This window comes from Musa acuminata, chromosome BXJ1-7, assembly GCF_036884655.1.
Source record: "Musa acuminata AAA Group cultivar baxijiao chromosome BXJ1-7, Cavendish_Baxijiao_AAA, whole genome shotgun sequence".
NCBI lineage: Eukaryota > Viridiplantae > Streptophyta > Magnoliopsida > Zingiberales > Musaceae > Musa > Musa acuminata.
Window position 1 is genome coordinate 11,231,085 of NC_088333.1, and position 15,769 is coordinate 11,246,853.

Consider the following 15,769-nt stretch of genomic DNA (forward strand, 5'->3'; position numbering starts at 1 on the left):
GAAACAATGCAATGTTGGTGTTGTTGTTCAGCATTCTGCTCAGAAGATCCAAAAACAATGTTCTAGTTCTCCGATAACTAAGATTGACAAATCACAACTCTTAAACTAGTCACGCTTCCACATGGCTTAAAAAGTAAAAAGAAATCTATCTTCGAGCAAAGATAAAGCTTCTTCATTACCCTGTATAGATGTTTCAGTGAACAAATGAACAGCTACTATCAGCAGCCTATTTTAACTCAAACATGAGGAACTGGGATGCCCAGACACAATGTTGGAGCTCAATAAGGGAGAAAACACCTGTGTTTTTGTGATTTACATTAACATACATCAATTACAGACAATTACAATGAAGGTTCTGGTAAATATAAAATGTTTTTCTAAGCGATACATCAACTTCTTTTGTTCTTGTCATCTTGGCCTGAAGGTTGGGAAGGAATGCGACTTACGAGCAATACCAAAGCAGCACCAATCAGAGCACCAGAGATATGAGCAATGTGATTAACAGCCATCAAGCCTCTTCCATATGTACCTGTCAGACTCGTCGAAGCTTGCGCCGCCTCCATGACCTATTAGAATTGCCAGTAAAATGATCAACACCGGTGACAGAGGTCCCAAGCAATGTGTCGTTTGATGATCAAAGTAAGCACATCATGCTACAATGATTCGTGGGAAGAAACAACTTTTGCTGCGGTAACAAAAAAAGAGTGTCATTTTGCCCTGATGCAGTCTGTGTGTATGTCTCAGGCGCTCTTTTGAACTCATTCGACTAGAAGTACATCTTATAACTCACAACTCATCTGCTTGTGTGGCACAATTGATGCACATACTTCGGTCAACAACAAGAACTACCTAGAGAATGAGCAACACACTTCAGATTCAATGTTACATCAGGAAAATTGATGTCTTAAATTATCAACTAGCCATGGGTGGTGATAGGACAGGTAATCGCTAATCTGACCAAGCCAGACCTTTTTGCCCTGGTCTGTGAATGTCACAGACATGTAATATTATCTACCTTGGTATATCTTTCCTTGTATCATGCACCAATGATAGAGAAGTCAAAGAGTTGTGCACTAAGTCATAGAGAATTAGTAGAGTTGACCCGAAACGTCTAACTGCTTTCTCTAACTTGTATGACATCTAACTAGCTTTGAATTTCTAGAGTGCACAAAAGTTCTAGTATACCAGAAGTGAAATGAGATCAAAACATAATTTATATTAAAAGCAGATGATGAAATTTACCATGGCTCACATAAACTTGGCCAGAAATTTAAGATCAACATTGAGAATTGAAGTCAGGTTGGTGATGGATCATAAATTTTGTAAATTGTTTTATGAAGCCTTGTCAACTTTATTTAGAGTTCTATGCCTGAACACATAATGATGGAAAAGTACTTCCACTACTTCACTAATCAGTATTGTAGTGCTTAAATAGCATTAACATTCTTTCAGAATCTCATTGTTTACCTTCTCAATTACAAACTGGCCGAGGATAAGAACCTCTATAATTTTTCTCCAATCCCACGACATCTGCAGCAATCAGGTCCACGCATTAGTTATATCTTAAAACTCCCAGGAACTGCTTCATGCAAGTAGTAATATATGTTACCTTCACCAGGACACTTATAACAAACAATCCAAAGACTGCACCAGATGCTCCCACAGACACTGCAGATTTTGGGAGAAGTAACCATGAGACAAGGTTAGCACCAGCACCAGCAAGAATGTATGAGATCCACAATGCAAAGTTCCCTTGTTCCTCTTCAACTAATTTTCCTGTTCAAGAAAAAGGATATATAAGTTAGAAATTGATAGAGAAACACCATGAGGAAATTATATAACATTTTAAACGAAGTCACAGACTCTTACCAAAAATATACAAAAAAAATAGGTTGCTGGAAAGATGGTTCCTGTAAAGTTTGAAAAGTAAGGCCTACAGTAAAAACAATTATTTTGATGTCATCATAATTAAAAAAGAAAACAGAACCATCTTATCAGCCAGGAAGACAACATAGTTTATGCACCTTGAGAATAACAGGCTCATAAAAAAAAATTGTTTCCCTATGCAGTATCGGAGAACTAACCAGTTAGCGTGACAGAATGTTGCCGTCACAAACTGGTACCACACTGGACAGATGTGGTACAGATAGAGGGATTTGATCTCCTGAAGCTGAAAAGGAAATTAAATTTTCAAACATTATAATTAATAAGTCTAAGTTCAAGAGATCAGGTATCATTCACATATCGCAAATGTATCATGCTATCCAACTAGCAAGGAAATAACTACTAAGAAAAGAGACAAGGAAACACTTGCACTTTCTAGATAAACATAAATCTTATTTACAACAACAACAACGAAGTCGTAAGTCTCAACTGTTTGAGATCGGTTACATGGATCTTTTATCATCATTGAGATTTGTAAAAAGTCATATATTTGATTAGGTTCAGAATATTTAAATTTTTATTTACAGTTACTATTAAAGTCTTTTAAGGCCTTCCTCTACCTCTCCTCGTACCACTAACAGTAATCATTTCACTTCTTTTGACTATCGCATTTGGAGGCCTCGTAAACATAATCCAAAATCTTTAATGCAAAACACTATTAGCTCTTATAAAAAAATTATTAGTACCTAATAACTATTAGCTAATGCCATTTGAGAATCCCAAGATAGTACCGGACATTTACAAAATGATTTTGATGCACATTACTCAAGACCACAATAACAAGCCATAGATTCCAACTATAGGATTAAGAAGTATAGGTACCCGAAGTATGTGATCTGCCACATAAATGCCAAGGTTTAGTAGTAGTATCCAAAATACACCATTCACATTATGGTTTGGTCTTCTCTTCCCATCAAACTTCGCAAGCTCCAAGTCTGACGTTATATCTAATAGAAACCATTACAAATAGGCTAAATGAGCTGCTATAGAACAAGTTAGTGAAAAGAAGATAAAATTGTCCTTAACATCTGCCAAGTAATATCATAGTCATAACAAGAGAAGGAAGGCCTGAAAAGAAAGAAATCGAAAAAGAAGACTTGTGACTGATTTCTTTAGTGTAGTTAGCAAGCTATTCAACTGATGCACTCCAAAACTTTGTAAAATATGAACACAATGTATTAGTATGACAACATCAAAGCATCGATTAAAATTTATCATTGATAAACCTTATCCAGAAGATGTCTCTTAACAATTCCAGGTAGCACAAATTGTGACTATAATGTTAGAAAAGGTTCGCAAATCAAAGCCTGTTTTACATAAACTCAACCCAAGTAGTTATCTTCTCACACACAAGTATTTATTTGTCAATCCAAAGAAAACGCATGTAGAAGCAACATAATCATCTAGTCGTTCGTGGTATAGTCTCCTCCTCCTCCTCCTCCACGGGTTTCCACTATTCTTATCATCGAGTGCAGCCAAAATAAATAGAGAGAAAATAACCCACTAAAAACCACCGGAAACGTAGGAGCTCACTCAAGGTCAAAGAACTATATCTTTCCAAGAACGTAAAGATATAGAATGCAAACGTGCTCCAACACGAAAAAGAACCAAAACCAATCGAAAGGAGCGCACTTTAGGGAGCCCAACAAATAGATCAAGGCAACGCTTCGAAAACGCCACCGTATCAACAGAAACATGATCGAACAAGACCTGAACCGGATCCTTTCATTCTGCAGCAGAAAGGGCGACGCCGGGCGGCGAAAAGAGCCACCTTTAGTCGAGAGGGGAAGCTACGGCGACCCACGGGGTAGAGGTCGAAGGCGGCGGCCGCGACGGCGGGAGGGCGCCACGCGGAGACACGGGGCGGGGCGAGGAGGCCGACCGCGGGCATCGGCGCGAGGGCGAGCAGGTAGCCCATCTCTTCCACTCCTTGGAGCGGCACAGCGGGGGCTTCGGCGCGGGTCGGCCTTATTTGGGCTTGAGGCGTATCGGATACCGGGCCATGATCCAATCATGAAGCTTGCTTGAGGATGGAGTTTGCACGATTCTTAACGTGTGATGACGCCCCCCCGAAGAATCATATGCTGCCCAAAAAAAAGTTGCAGTGTCACGTGCAGCTCACATGCTTCTTTTTTTTTTCTTTTAATTTTTGAGGAAATTTGGGTAATGATATTAAGGAATGAATTAATTATACACGTTGAGAATTTATACTTTATCTCCAAAATCCACCATAGGAATTACCTGTTCATGCAGGTTTTATCACCTTTGATTTCAATAAAAATTTAGAAATGATTATATTTTGATTACATAATTATTTATCCCAAGAGTTTTAAAAAATGGATATATATATTTATAAACTCTAATATTTATTCCCTTTCACGTTGTAGGACAGTTTATGCAGTATTATATAAAATATTAATTAAACAACAAATATATTCTAATACCATGAACAGGATTTTGAAGGAGTAATCATTTATCTCAAAATTTTGGTTCATAAGCATGAATACCATTAAAGGATTAGGCATTGTGTGTGATACTGTAAAATAGAATACATGATGGATCAACACAGTGCACCAAAATGCTGGTACCATTCTCCTTGATGGTGGTGACCAACTAAAAGAAATGTACTGTGAACTTTGAAATGAACATTACAACCAGACATAAACAAGGTGTTGACGACGAATAGTATTTTCTTGGACTAACAAATATGATCAACGGATCGATAGAACCACAATTGAGATGGATGAAACACTCTTTCTTCCTCTTGTTTCCATGACAGTGAGTGTAGAGGTTTCTGCAAGTTCCTGTGCCATCATGAACATTACTCATGTATAGGTGCATGAACGCTGGGCGAACTTTATCGGTTTGTTTTTACTGGAATCGGCCACAAGAAGACAGGTGATGTGCTTTCGGTGCTTCACCATCACCAGCTTTCCGATCACATATCCCCGTGAAATGATATCAAAATCCAGGGCTAAAGGGACCTCCCCACCAGTGCTGGAGAGAGCCAAGCCTGCACCGGCACCATACAATGGCACCCTTTCTCCATGCAAGACAACTGACACTGTCCTATGGCTCTTCCTAGGTTGGTAATATTTCTGCAGCTGCAATTAGATAGAAAACAATGCATATTAGATTGATTCCCCAAAATACTATAGTTGTCAAAATCAAACTTTCTAACCTTTTAGCATATCGTTTTCTACATGATCAAGGCTTACAATCTGATACATGCATCTGTTAGTCGGTAGGTGTCAGCGAAGAAAGATACATAACCATGAACCACAGGAATTGGGCTCTATGATGCTATTCATTGCATATTAATAACAGGGTATATTGAACTAGGACAGTTGACATGAAAGCATCACAGCATGAGGTATTTAAAACAAATAAATTCTACACATTGCAATTCGGTTTTAGCAGCCTTAAGAGTATCATTAAGCATGTAACCATTCATCAATTCATAATAAGGCTAACAATTCTGAGCCGGCAACAAGGATGAACATGTGCAGGTCGATATGGAAAGTAATACTATGTGTCACTTCCATAACAAGAAAAATCTAATATTGCAACAGACTGTCAGCATCCGATAACAAGTGGAAAAAATGAATTGCCATATCATAGGATTAAAGGCAACAAGCACAGTCCTAGGCCAATTTCTTGTATTTCAAATGATGTTCTCCAAAGTTTTCTTTTTTCCTTCTTTTTTTCTATGGAGAAATTGGAAGAATTCTAAGTTTACTACTTCTGAAGCACAAAACAGATATATAAACTTGCCTGCCCGGTAGAGATTGTGATTTCTGAAAACATGAGATTGATCGGGCTTGAAGTTACATGAATGCCAAACATTGCAGCCGTATTGTACACACTTATCTTCAATGAACAGTTCACTGTGACCATCTTGGTTGGGACACCGGTGCTGTCGGTACCCTCTCCGGCGTAAAAATCATCCATCGACAAACTCTGGTGTCAAGAGAGTCGTTAAGTGAAGTATGTCGCCATGTAGCAGGCTCTAAGTTGCTATTTCTATGAAAAGTTTTACAAACACATATAGAATTTGATTTTTATTGTTGAAGGACATTATTTTGCATATACTTCAAATTAAAGTTTTATAAACAAGATGCACAAAAACATTTCTCAAAAAAATTAATACATGCAGCGGAAGACGACGATGAGGCATTGGAAACAAAGAACTGACCATAAAAGAGAATCCCTTGCTGATATACAAGCTAATTATTGCCAGCAAAATCATATATACAAACACCAACATAATAATTTGAAGCTCGATAAAGAAGAAAACCAAGGCCATAATTAAAGCCTCAACCAGACCATGAATTTCTCATATAAACCATATCGTGTTCCTCATCCACTAGAACTGATAATAATCAATCGCTTTGACAACCAATTTGAGACTTGTCTTATCAGATTCCAGTTATCAAAGCACCAAGCTCAACGATCTAGTCAGTTCCTGTAAGAACTAATCCTCCTTGGAATTCATAAGTCATCTAGTTATCGATCGACTCTGACCTTTTTCGACATGAGTAACAAATACTTCGATACTCAACTTCCAAAATAAGCTTCATTCTCTATCAGTACCAAATCATAAAAATCACAAATCCTTAGATTTGTAGCACAGCAGAGTAGTCACTGTGGTGGGAGACCTCCATTTCCTTGCTAATTTCAAGCAAATGGGAGCATCACTTCCTATGAATTACCCAATAGCTTCAAAGTAGTCCCTAAAAGGTTACTCTAGGAAGCACAAGAAGAAATGGAACTGTAAACAACAAACTTCAAACATTTGAGTCTCCTTCCTTGCATACAAAATGCTATAAGAAATAGTAAAGCAGCAAGAGAGACTACATCGATCATGAAGCCGATCGAGTATACCTTCACAATGACATCCGGCTTGTACGGCCGTGCGGCGCCCCATATGATAAGAGAAAAGACTGTGAACAGCAGGATGAAGCCGAGGAGCGCGAGAATGATCTGGCAACGGCGCGACAGCCCCTTGTCCTCGTCGAGATCATCATAAGACCCTTCTTCCTGTATGACATTGCACTCAGGCCACCCCATATCGTTCACCCTCTTCCTGTGTCCCTTCCGGCCTGACGAGGACCGGAAGGGCCCGGAGAACCGGCTCGCCGACGAGGTCCGCGAGTGGCGCCCGAAGGAAGGGTGTGAGGGGGACTCCATGGGGCTATTGTAAACAGGGGTAGCATGCATGGACGACGACTTGTCACCATCGTGAGAGTCCCGGGACGGGCTCTGCACGTAATAAGTCGGTCTCTTTGGAGACCGAGGCGGCGACGATGGGGCTAAGCTGGTAACGTCTGATTCAGACTTGGAATGCATCATCTTGTCCAAGAAGAATTCCTCTACTGGATTACTTCGAGTTGTACGAATGCGGCAAGACTACCTTAGATTTTGATCCAAGTTGCAGAGAGATGCCAAAGTTTCGAACTTTTAGCAGGAATTGACAAATTGACGAGAGTAGGATAAATGGAACAGAAACTTTCCTGAAATCTTTCGACTCGGAACGCCAAGAAACTTGAGAATTGCCGGGTGAATTCCTCGAAGCAGCAGAATTGGCGTCAGAGGCGCCTATAAATCATCAATCGCATGGAGTCGAGCCTTAAAAACTAGAGAAAGATCACAAATATCTAAGCTTTCATGAGAAACATAGGAGCAAAAGATCGTTTGAGATCAGGTGAACGCGGATTCGCAATTCCTAATACTGATCTTTGTGGAAACCAGGAATTCCGCTCGAAAGATGCGAACTTTGCCGCGCACGCGAGACCAGAGTAGAGTAGAGACAGGAAAGCTTGGGTGCCGTGGAAAGGCAAAAGCCCCGCTCGCGGCTAAAGACGGTCCGTAGGAGAGACGCTCAGACGCGAAAGGATCTGAAGTTCATTGTCGGTCACAGTACAGTCAATCCAGTGGATTACATTTCTGTGGGACCCACTTAGTTCAGATAACTAACCAGCAGAAACGTGACACATCACCATATATAGAAGTTGGCTGCTTGGTGAGATGTAGGTGACTCGTGAAAGTGGCGGTGGTTGTCAAAGCTCTCGGGAGTGGCTGGGAATTAGAAGCGTCGGCAGGATAATGGCTTCGCCTCTGTTTCCTCGTGTTCTTATTTCTCATTCATCTCTCCTTTGGCTTCTTCTGATCATTTCTTGCAGGGAGATATAATTTAATGGAAGCAAGCAAGATCGATGATTAGTCTCAAACAGATTACAAGTTTCATTTTGGTGGAGAAGAGGTAACCATTAGAATCACGCATTGTGGATATGATTCTAGAATGATCAGAAATCTATCACTAAATTACATGAACTATAACTGAAATCTCCGACCAAGCACTCATGCTTGTTAATTTGATTATGTTCCTGCTGTTCTTGCCATCAGTTAGTGCTAATGAAGAGGTCATTGTGCAGTGCAGAACACATACATGCAGGTGGTAGTTTGATCAAATCAAGTTTGCAGCGTGTGGAGTGAAGCTTTTTCTTGGAAATTTTGATGAGGTTGGTATGCAAATCTTCTCATAGTATGATTAAGCTGAATACTTCCTCTCATCATCACCTTGCAGTGTTGACCATCTGCTCCAAAAGGCATGCACTTATTTAGGATATACCTTTATGGTGTCATCATGAACTTTTATGTGAGATGAAGCTTATGATCCTCAGATGCATTCATTCACAAAAAGCATCTGGTTGGTTCACCTGTCCTTTTTATTTTTCTTGCAACATTATGCTAACTGGGAGACCAGAAGAAGTACCAGGAATCATCAAGCCAAAGGCTTGAGATGAAAAAGACACAACAACTACTTAGTGAAAGTATAAAGATCTTAATTATTGGCGTATTTTAATCACTAAACACTGTTACATGCATTGTTTGTGAGTTCAACGGTAGTGAGTTCACAGGTATAACTTGACCTAACTTTTAACATTGCAGGGCTTTTAACATTTAGCAGATCAGTAAGCTGGAGAGAAGGCATGACGTGCCCAAAGAAGACAGGTCAACTACTGCCTTCAAATGATGAACTCCTGCAAGAGGCATTGACCATGACACACCACCTATTGTGAAACACGAGGAACTGTAGCCATCTTTACTTGGGGCCACAGGAGACAAAGGTACCTGTCAGAAATAAGACCTGCAATTGCATGCTCATTTTAAATGCAGGAAATCTATGCAACAATCACCACCACAACAAACAGATCTTACACATTTAATAGTCTCAGTGGACCTGTAATTCTGAGTGGGTTAAAGTTTCATTCTATCATTTTTACACCCTTGTATTCCTCAACATGAAATCCATCTTGTGATCTTTAGCAGGTAAAAAAGGTCAGCAAGGACAAGGATAGAACCTGGAAGTCTGGAATTAGAGAATTGCATTGATTCAAAAAGTCCTGATGATGATTTTTATTTACTTAATTTGTTTATGTTCCTGTGATCTTTGGTGGAGATGTTATTATGTGATCAATCACATGTTATGCAAGAGTGATTTGTGGTAAACTTGAGTCTCCCTTCCATTTTAGTTCAAGATATATCTAGGAACTTACTAAAGATAGCCTCTTATAGGGTTGGGACTAAGCCAAGGAGAAATCTAACTTGAATACAAATCTTAATGTCTAGTGTAATATAAATGCCTTGGAAGTGCAGCTTTCACTGAGAACAGTAGAAAATAGAGGCCATGTATCACAAGGGATTCAAACCAACAAGCCTACAAAAGGACATCGAGTGTCTTAATTGTCCAAGTTAATGAGCATAGACATGAGTGCATCTTTCTAAAGTTATCAATGTGTGCATGGGGAAAAGACTTCCTAGTTGGTAGGACAATTTGCAGAGTGATGGAGAAGGAAGAAGATTGAAGGCTACAGCCTACCATCAATCTCCCCTTCAAGTGTAGAATCTTTGCATCCAGATGCATCACTTGACCCCCTCTAAGTTACATGTTGGTACCCCAACATAATCTGCCAGTGTCATCTTGTAATGCCTTCACTAGAAACAAACTAGAGAAAATGAATCATGCAATGAAAACTGTTGAATGAGTCCTATGGCACTGTTATTGTGAAGCATTTCTCTTATATAACAACATTTATTCATGCAATTATGTAAATATAAGATTGTTGGTGCCCTGCTTTGTGCTGGGCAAGTCAGCATTAAGTGTGTTGGAGACTGCCAAGTTTGGAAGACCATACTGCAATTGGCTGGGGGGAGGGGAGGGAGGAAGAAGGGGAGTGAGAATGTTGGAGGGTAAGGCAATGATCCAGGACACAGACATGCCTGTGAAGATGCAGCTCCAAGCCATGTCCTCTGCCTCTCAGGCTCTTGACCTCTTTAATGTCCTAGACTGCAACAACATGGCTTGCTACATCAAGAAGGTATCTGTCTCCCTCTTCATTACCTCTCTGAAGTCTAAAAACCATATGAAAAAGGAAATCCCTACAGGCATCAGCATCATGATTCCCTTTCTGTTATTACTCTTTCACTTTGGGTGGTTCTTGTGCTAGGAGTTTGATCTAAGGTATGGGTTTGGATGGCAATGTGTGGTTGGCTCCAACTTTGGGTGCTGCTTCACTCACACAAAGGGCACCTTCATTTACTTCTGCTTGGAGACACTCCACTTCCTCATCTTCAAATGTTCTGCTGCTTGAGCCACCTATCAAAGAGTCAAAATAGTTGGAATCCAATTGGGATAAAAAATGGAGATATCTGTGATGTGGGGCCAGTCTCTTCTTCCTCTAGCTCACACCTCAGGCAAGGATTTCATGCTTTAGGTCATCCATACATGTAACCAAGTTAAGGAGTACTAAAGTTTCTATCAAATTCAGAACCAGCTCATTACACCAATTTGGTTTCAATAATGTTCTGTAATTTCCAATAAGTTCACTTAGCCTTACTGTAACACAATCCAGATTTCTCCTCTTTTTATCTTGTGAAATGCACACTCTCAGGCACCAACAATTCTCACCTAATAGTTCTTACACAGTCAACAACATGACCTCACTGTCATCACTCCTTTGAATCACCAAATGATTAAGATAAACATTAATTAATTGGAACCCATTTTACCTATTCATCCATCATCCTCGGATGCCTTAGTGATAATCTCAATATATCTTGTCCAACTTTGTATGTGAATAATCATGAATTGCAATTGCAATATATTATCATGCACAAATACTAATTGGATTAGATAGAAAAAAAGAACAAACATGACAATTCCACAGAAAGAATTTTATGGAGCTGTTTCATGTATATTATGACATGGAACGCTATGCCAATGCATCCTTACTAGCAAATGCAAGATTTTCTTATTTATTTCGATCAGAAAGTATGAGAAATCATACCTGCAATAAATCTTGCTAAAACACAGAAATAATGAGTTTCTCGATGCAAGAAAAAGAAGCCCACCTCTTCCAGGTAACCATGGAGCTTCATAAACAACTCCAAGAAGGTGATAGAATGATAGCTCAATATCCTGCCATTTCAACTATATAACAACCCCAGATGCAATCTCTGATGAAGACCATCAGGCTTATGATGCTCAATTTTCAGTCTCTACAAAATGAAGGTGTCAATGCACTTGACTTACCAAATTCTTTCATCTTTCCATCATGAAATCCAGCAGATTAGTTCTACATGGTCATTATCTAGTAGGTTCTCAGAGCTGGCAAAAGTGCACAGAAAAACTAAATGAAGGTGTCAATGCACTTGACTGACCAAATTCTTTCAGCTGCTATTCATTTCATGAAATCCAGCAGACCAGTTCTACATGGTCATTATCTAAAATGTTCTCAGAGCTGGCAAACGGAAAAAGTAAATCAACAGAAGTAAAAATACAAGAAGAAATATAACAATTTTTCAGTAGGTTGTGTTTTATGGTATCTGAATTTCTCTCAATTGCACAGAAGACCACAACAGGTCATGTACCTCGCACCTGCTGGAAGCCTTTACATGCCAGGCAGATAACCGCTAGTTGCTGTCATAAAGGCATTGAGATGCCTGCAAAAATTTAAAAGAGTAAGTGCCAGTAATTTGATCAAATACTGTGTGAACATGTGAAAAGCAAAAATGTCAGAATAGATAACTGTATGATCTGATACACAATACTTGTGTCACTAGAGAAAATTTAGATTTTTGAGACAACCACAATGTGCTCTAATCATTGAGTAGTTGCAAAAATTAAAAACCCTGTTTCACTTTCCCAAAAGAAGTCTTCACAACCAGACTTGCGAAACCTTTTTCCTTCGAATGATTCCAGGCTTGTTTGATACTAAGAGAAATTGAATGGGCAGTGTAATGATCCACCGGTATTAAGACTAAATTTTCAGTATCAATAGGCATCTCATGATGATAATAAACAATAAACTAATCAACCTATAACTGTTAGGCTTATCAAATTATCTACCACGTATGGAAGTAATTCAACAATAGGCAGAATCAAATCCACCATCAATTTTGCTAAAGGGGATACCCTAACAAGCCAGAAGCCAAATGTAGTTCCTAGTCCCTGTCAACAGCAACACTAGCATCCACAGTAGGAATAACAGCTAAAGAATCTCCATTTGATCAGATCCCATGATTTGACAAAACTTTGGGACCTAGCTAAAAGGACTCTAAGCCTTCGGACAAGCAGTTAAATTGAAGGAAGCAGTGCCACCACATGTTGAGCAGCTTGTCAAACATTTGACAAACTTATATCTAGTAACGTAGAATCATGAAAATCTGTGATCCAAATCAGGATTTTAACAACATTAAGCATGAAAAGTGCACAATGTACTTGAAGCAGTGTATGGTCAGTCAATTAATAACTTGGGCCATTTCACTTATAAGTCGACTAATCAACACTAACAGCAAAAGCTCAGATATGCCAGCCTGATGACATGTAGATAAAGAAGTTAAGAAAGATTAAACTGCAAATAATTGTTTTAAATAACAAGAGATGATAAACAACTATCAAATAAACCTTTCATGGCTGCATTCTTATGTGGACTAGTGACAAAAACAAAATACTAGAGCAAAAATAGAATCTTTATATGGAAGTACAAACAATAGCATATTATTTTCATAAGTAGAATTAAAATGTATAGCACCAGGAGCATCTCTCACAAGACATTGGTTGATCAGCATCAAGGAAAAAGAGAAAAAAAAAGAGAGAAGAAAATTCCATACTAGTGAACTTGTTCTATCTATCGAAGAAAATGTTAAGTTTATACCACATTCTATAAGACATTCATTATTATTGCTATGAATCAACCGCCAAATCACATCACTAAACAAGAAATCGCTGTATGATTTAGCATTCTGCTGGTGTACTTCCCAAAGATATAAGCAAAGGATAATGCAACGTCAAAGTAGCATTAGATTATTACGAAGTTTTAACAAATGCAAGAAAAAATTTTCGTAACTCCAATAAATTTAGCATCTAATGCGAACATTTCAGTTAGAAATTTAAAGAGGCTTCAAGAATCTGGGAAAAAGGTACAGAGAAACTGAACACCTTGTGGAACTAATCCCCATCGTTGGGACTCCGCGGCGAGAACCGAACGCAGACGAGCGGAGGCAATCGCGCTGTGGAGAGGCAGCATCGACACCAAGCAATGCGAACTCACCGGTAATCTTCACAACCAACAACAGCCGTGCACGCGTGAAAATAAAATCTTTCCCAATCCCCAGAAAGAAACCTGTAGAAAATCAGATAAAGCAGAAAAGGCCGCACCTTGGAGTGCAAGAACTGCGCCTCCTCAACGACGCAACCTGCCGCATCGATGGAGATGCCTCCGATTCGGTAATTTGCTTCTTCGAAGGCCTCAGCGCCATCAAAATCGTCCTAGCCGAAACCCTAGATCGCACCACGAAAGAGAAGGCCACCATTTTTCGTGTCAGCCTCCTCCGCCACGGAGCCTCGCGCACAAGGGGCGAAGTCTTGGGCTTCCCATTTCGTGATGTAGAATCTTGTCCGTCGATTTAGTGTAATCTCGATCACAATGGCCGGATGAGATAACTAGGTCGATTCTTCCTTGACCTTGTGGAGTCATGCGGCATCTATATGTGATGATGATGATGATTATTATTATTATTATTTTATTTATTTATGTATTTATTTTATTTATTATTATTATTATTATTATTATTATTATTTATTTATGAAACTAGGAACCAAAATTGAATCTCTCAGGTTTCGGTTCTCGAATTGAACCGGAAGCATCAATTCGTGTTCCGGTTCGATTTGAAATTTTTTTTTATTTTTAAATTAAAAATAATTTAAAATATAAAAATATAATTTTAGAAAAAGTAAAAAAATAGATGTATAACTATAATGACTATAATAATATTTAAAAAAAGTTCATAAAAAATAAAATTAAATATGTCTCTCAAGATTCAAACCCACGTTACATAACTATAAACTAAAAATTAACAATTATAAATTATATATGTGATTTATATTTATTTTTATCATATTTAATCTATTTGAAATTGGAACCAAAACTATCCGTTTCGATTTTTCAGAAATAGAAACTAAAATCGAACCATTGATTTTGGTTCTAATTTGATTTGAATGGAACTAATGTATTCAACCTAATGGGATCAGCTGATATCAGTGGTTATGGATCAATGTCTAGAATGTCTACGAGACATTCTAATCTCTATTCATGATGTTTTTGTTTGCAACCATGTGTGTCAATCACTGGCACGTCATCATAAAGTGTGACTCAGATTGTATGACGTTGCCATGTCACGGTGCGAGTCTTCGTTTACTCTGATGCTTTCAGATATGGTTGGAGGATGAGTCTTTCTTTGCGCACCATTGTCTTGAGCTTTCAATAACCAGCATGCATCACATTCCATGGAAAATGCTTATTGTAAGACCACATCACAAAAATTCAATGTGACACTTTTGTGGTCTCTACCATACACATTACCAAAGCAGATTCAAAAGTGGACTTTGACTACACTTGATTGTGGGTTCAGAAACTTCACTTGAAAGGGCAATGAACCTTCACAAGAAATCTCTTACCCACCTCCTCTTCAAAGACAAGGGACATGAGGAAGACATTGATCACTTTCTGAATTCAGTCAACATTTCTTATGAAGTTTCACATGATATTTCAGGTGTTCGCTAATAATAATCTGTACCGACTTTTTTTTTTCTTTCTTAGAAGATAGTTGATAACATAATTTAATCCAACATCTTGAATCTTAATAATATCCTTGTCAGCTAAAATAATTAATATAAGAAAAAATATGTGAATCAATCCGATGTGATCCAGACCCGTGGAGTATAGACGTATCCGCATTGACTCTTAGGTGGAAGTGTCGAGCAATCGAGTAATTCCAATATAAGAAATTTTTTTTTGATTTGATTCTTTTGACACTCAAGTTAATGATCAATGTTTCTTAATGGATGTGAATTTTTCTTAGAAAATGCATCTCTAGTGAGCACTGAGGATTAACTGTTATACTTAGTCTTAGAGAAAATAATCTATAACTATCTTAATGCCCTTCTCTTGCCGCTTTGTTCGTATAAGTGAGTAGACAATTTTGAACGTTCTATTTTAACTTTTGTTTACGCGAGTAAATGAGTAGAGAATGATATAGATATTTTCTTTCTATGATAGTTTTCACATGATAATTACATGACGGATAATGGTTGACCGTTAATATATTATCTATCAGTTAATATATTTAAAATATAAATAAATTTAATATATGCTCACTAAATAAAATATTTAATAAATTAAAAATATATATTAAATATAATACTAAAAAAAAAAATTAATATACAAAGGCATCATTATGGTAATCAAGCACCGTTATATGA

General features: G+C 38.2%; 3 protein-coding genes and 2 long non-coding RNA genes across 5 annotated transcripts; 2 read left to right on the forward strand and 3 right to left on the reverse strand.

Moving 5' to 3' along the window:
• Nucleotides 1-286: 286 nt before the first annotated feature.
• Nucleotides 287-3,936, reverse strand: LOC103991660 (rhomboid-like protein 11, chloroplastic). Its single transcript, XM_009411178.3, has 7 exons — nt 3,655-3,936; nt 2,767-2,891; nt 2,085-2,170; nt 1,870-1,910; nt 1,610-1,776; nt 1,468-1,530; nt 287-566 (listed from the first exon to the last, which is right to left on the reverse strand). The coding sequence occupies exons 1-7, from the start codon at nt 3,860-3,862 to the stop codon at nt 390-392; spliced, it is 867 nt and encodes a 288-aa protein (XP_009409453.2). The 5' UTR covers nt 3,863-3,936; the 3' UTR covers nt 287-389.
• Nucleotides 3,937-4,513: 577 nt separating this feature from the next.
• Nucleotides 4,514-7,846, reverse strand: LOC135678812 (uncharacterized). Its single transcript, XM_065191996.1, has 3 exons — nt 6,829-7,846; nt 5,719-5,904; nt 4,514-5,048 (listed from the first exon to the last, which is right to left on the reverse strand). Exons 1-3 carry the CDS (start codon nt 7,294-7,296, stop codon nt 4,770-4,772), a joined length of 933 nt encoding a protein of 310 aa, XP_065048068.1. The 5' UTR covers nt 7,297-7,846; the 3' UTR covers nt 4,514-4,769.
• Nucleotides 7,847-7,963: 117 nt separating this feature from the next.
• On the forward strand, nt 7,964-9,077 carry LOC135678815 (uncharacterized). The gene is made up of 3 exons (XR_010515095.1): nt 7,964-8,206; nt 8,379-8,465; nt 8,896-9,077. It is a non-coding gene; the product is annotated as an uncharacterized LOC135678815 (long non-coding RNA).
• Nucleotides 9,078-9,730: 653 nt separating this feature from the next.
• LOC135678813 (uncharacterized) lies at nt 9,731-10,775 on the forward strand. Its single transcript, XM_065191997.1, has 2 exons — nt 9,731-10,325; nt 10,455-10,775. Exons 1-2 carry the CDS (start codon nt 10,188-10,190, stop codon nt 10,596-10,598), a joined length of 282 nt encoding a protein of 93 aa, XP_065048069.1. The 5' UTR covers nt 9,731-10,187; the 3' UTR covers nt 10,599-10,775.
• Nucleotides 10,776-11,663: 888 nt separating this feature from the next.
• Nucleotides 11,664-13,882, reverse strand: LOC135678814 (uncharacterized). The gene is made up of 3 exons (XR_010515094.1): nt 13,667-13,882; nt 13,448-13,566; nt 11,664-11,949 (listed from the first exon to the last, which is right to left on the reverse strand). It is a non-coding gene; the product is annotated as an uncharacterized LOC135678814 (long non-coding RNA).
• Between the last annotated feature and the right edge of the window lie 1,887 nt (nt 13,883-15,769).

What these genes read in the sequence shown, in the direction of transcription:
- LOC103991660 (XM_009411178.3), bottom strand. Translation starts at nt 3,862, where the DNA reads ATGGGCTACCTGCTCGCCCTCGCGCCGATGCCCGCGGTCGGCCTCCTC. An exon ending in AATGAAAGGATCCGGTTCAG is followed by an intron (nt 2,892 to 3,654) that starts GTCTTGTTCGAT and finishes GGTTTCTATTAG; the next exon opens with ATATAACGTCAGACTTGGAG. An exon ending in TTATAAGTGTCCTGGTGAAG is followed by an intron (nt 1,531 to 1,609) that starts GTAACATATATT and finishes TGATTGCTGCAG; the next exon opens with ATGTCGTGGGATTGGAGAAA.
- LOC135678812 (XM_065191996.1), bottom strand. Translation starts at nt 7,296, where the DNA reads ATGATGCATTCCAAGTCTGAATCAGACGTTACCAGCTTAGCCCCATCG. An exon ending in AGCCGGATGTCATTGTGAAG is followed by an intron (nt 5,905 to 6,828) that starts GTATACTCGATC and finishes TCTTGACACCAG; the next exon opens with AGTTTGTCGATGGATGATTT. An exon ending in TCACAATCTCTACCGGGCAG is followed by an intron (nt 5,049 to 5,718) that starts GCAAGTTTATAT and finishes ATCTAATTGCAG; the next exon opens with CTGCAGAAATATTACCAACC.
- LOC135678813 (XM_065191997.1), top strand. Translation starts at nt 10,188, where the DNA reads ATGTTGGAGGGTAAGGCAATGATCCAGGACACAGACATGCCTGTGAAG. An exon ending in TGGCTTGCTACATCAAGAAG is followed by an intron (nt 10,326 to 10,454) that starts GTATCTGTCTCC and finishes TTCTTGTGCTAG; the next exon opens with GAGTTTGATCTAAGGTATGG.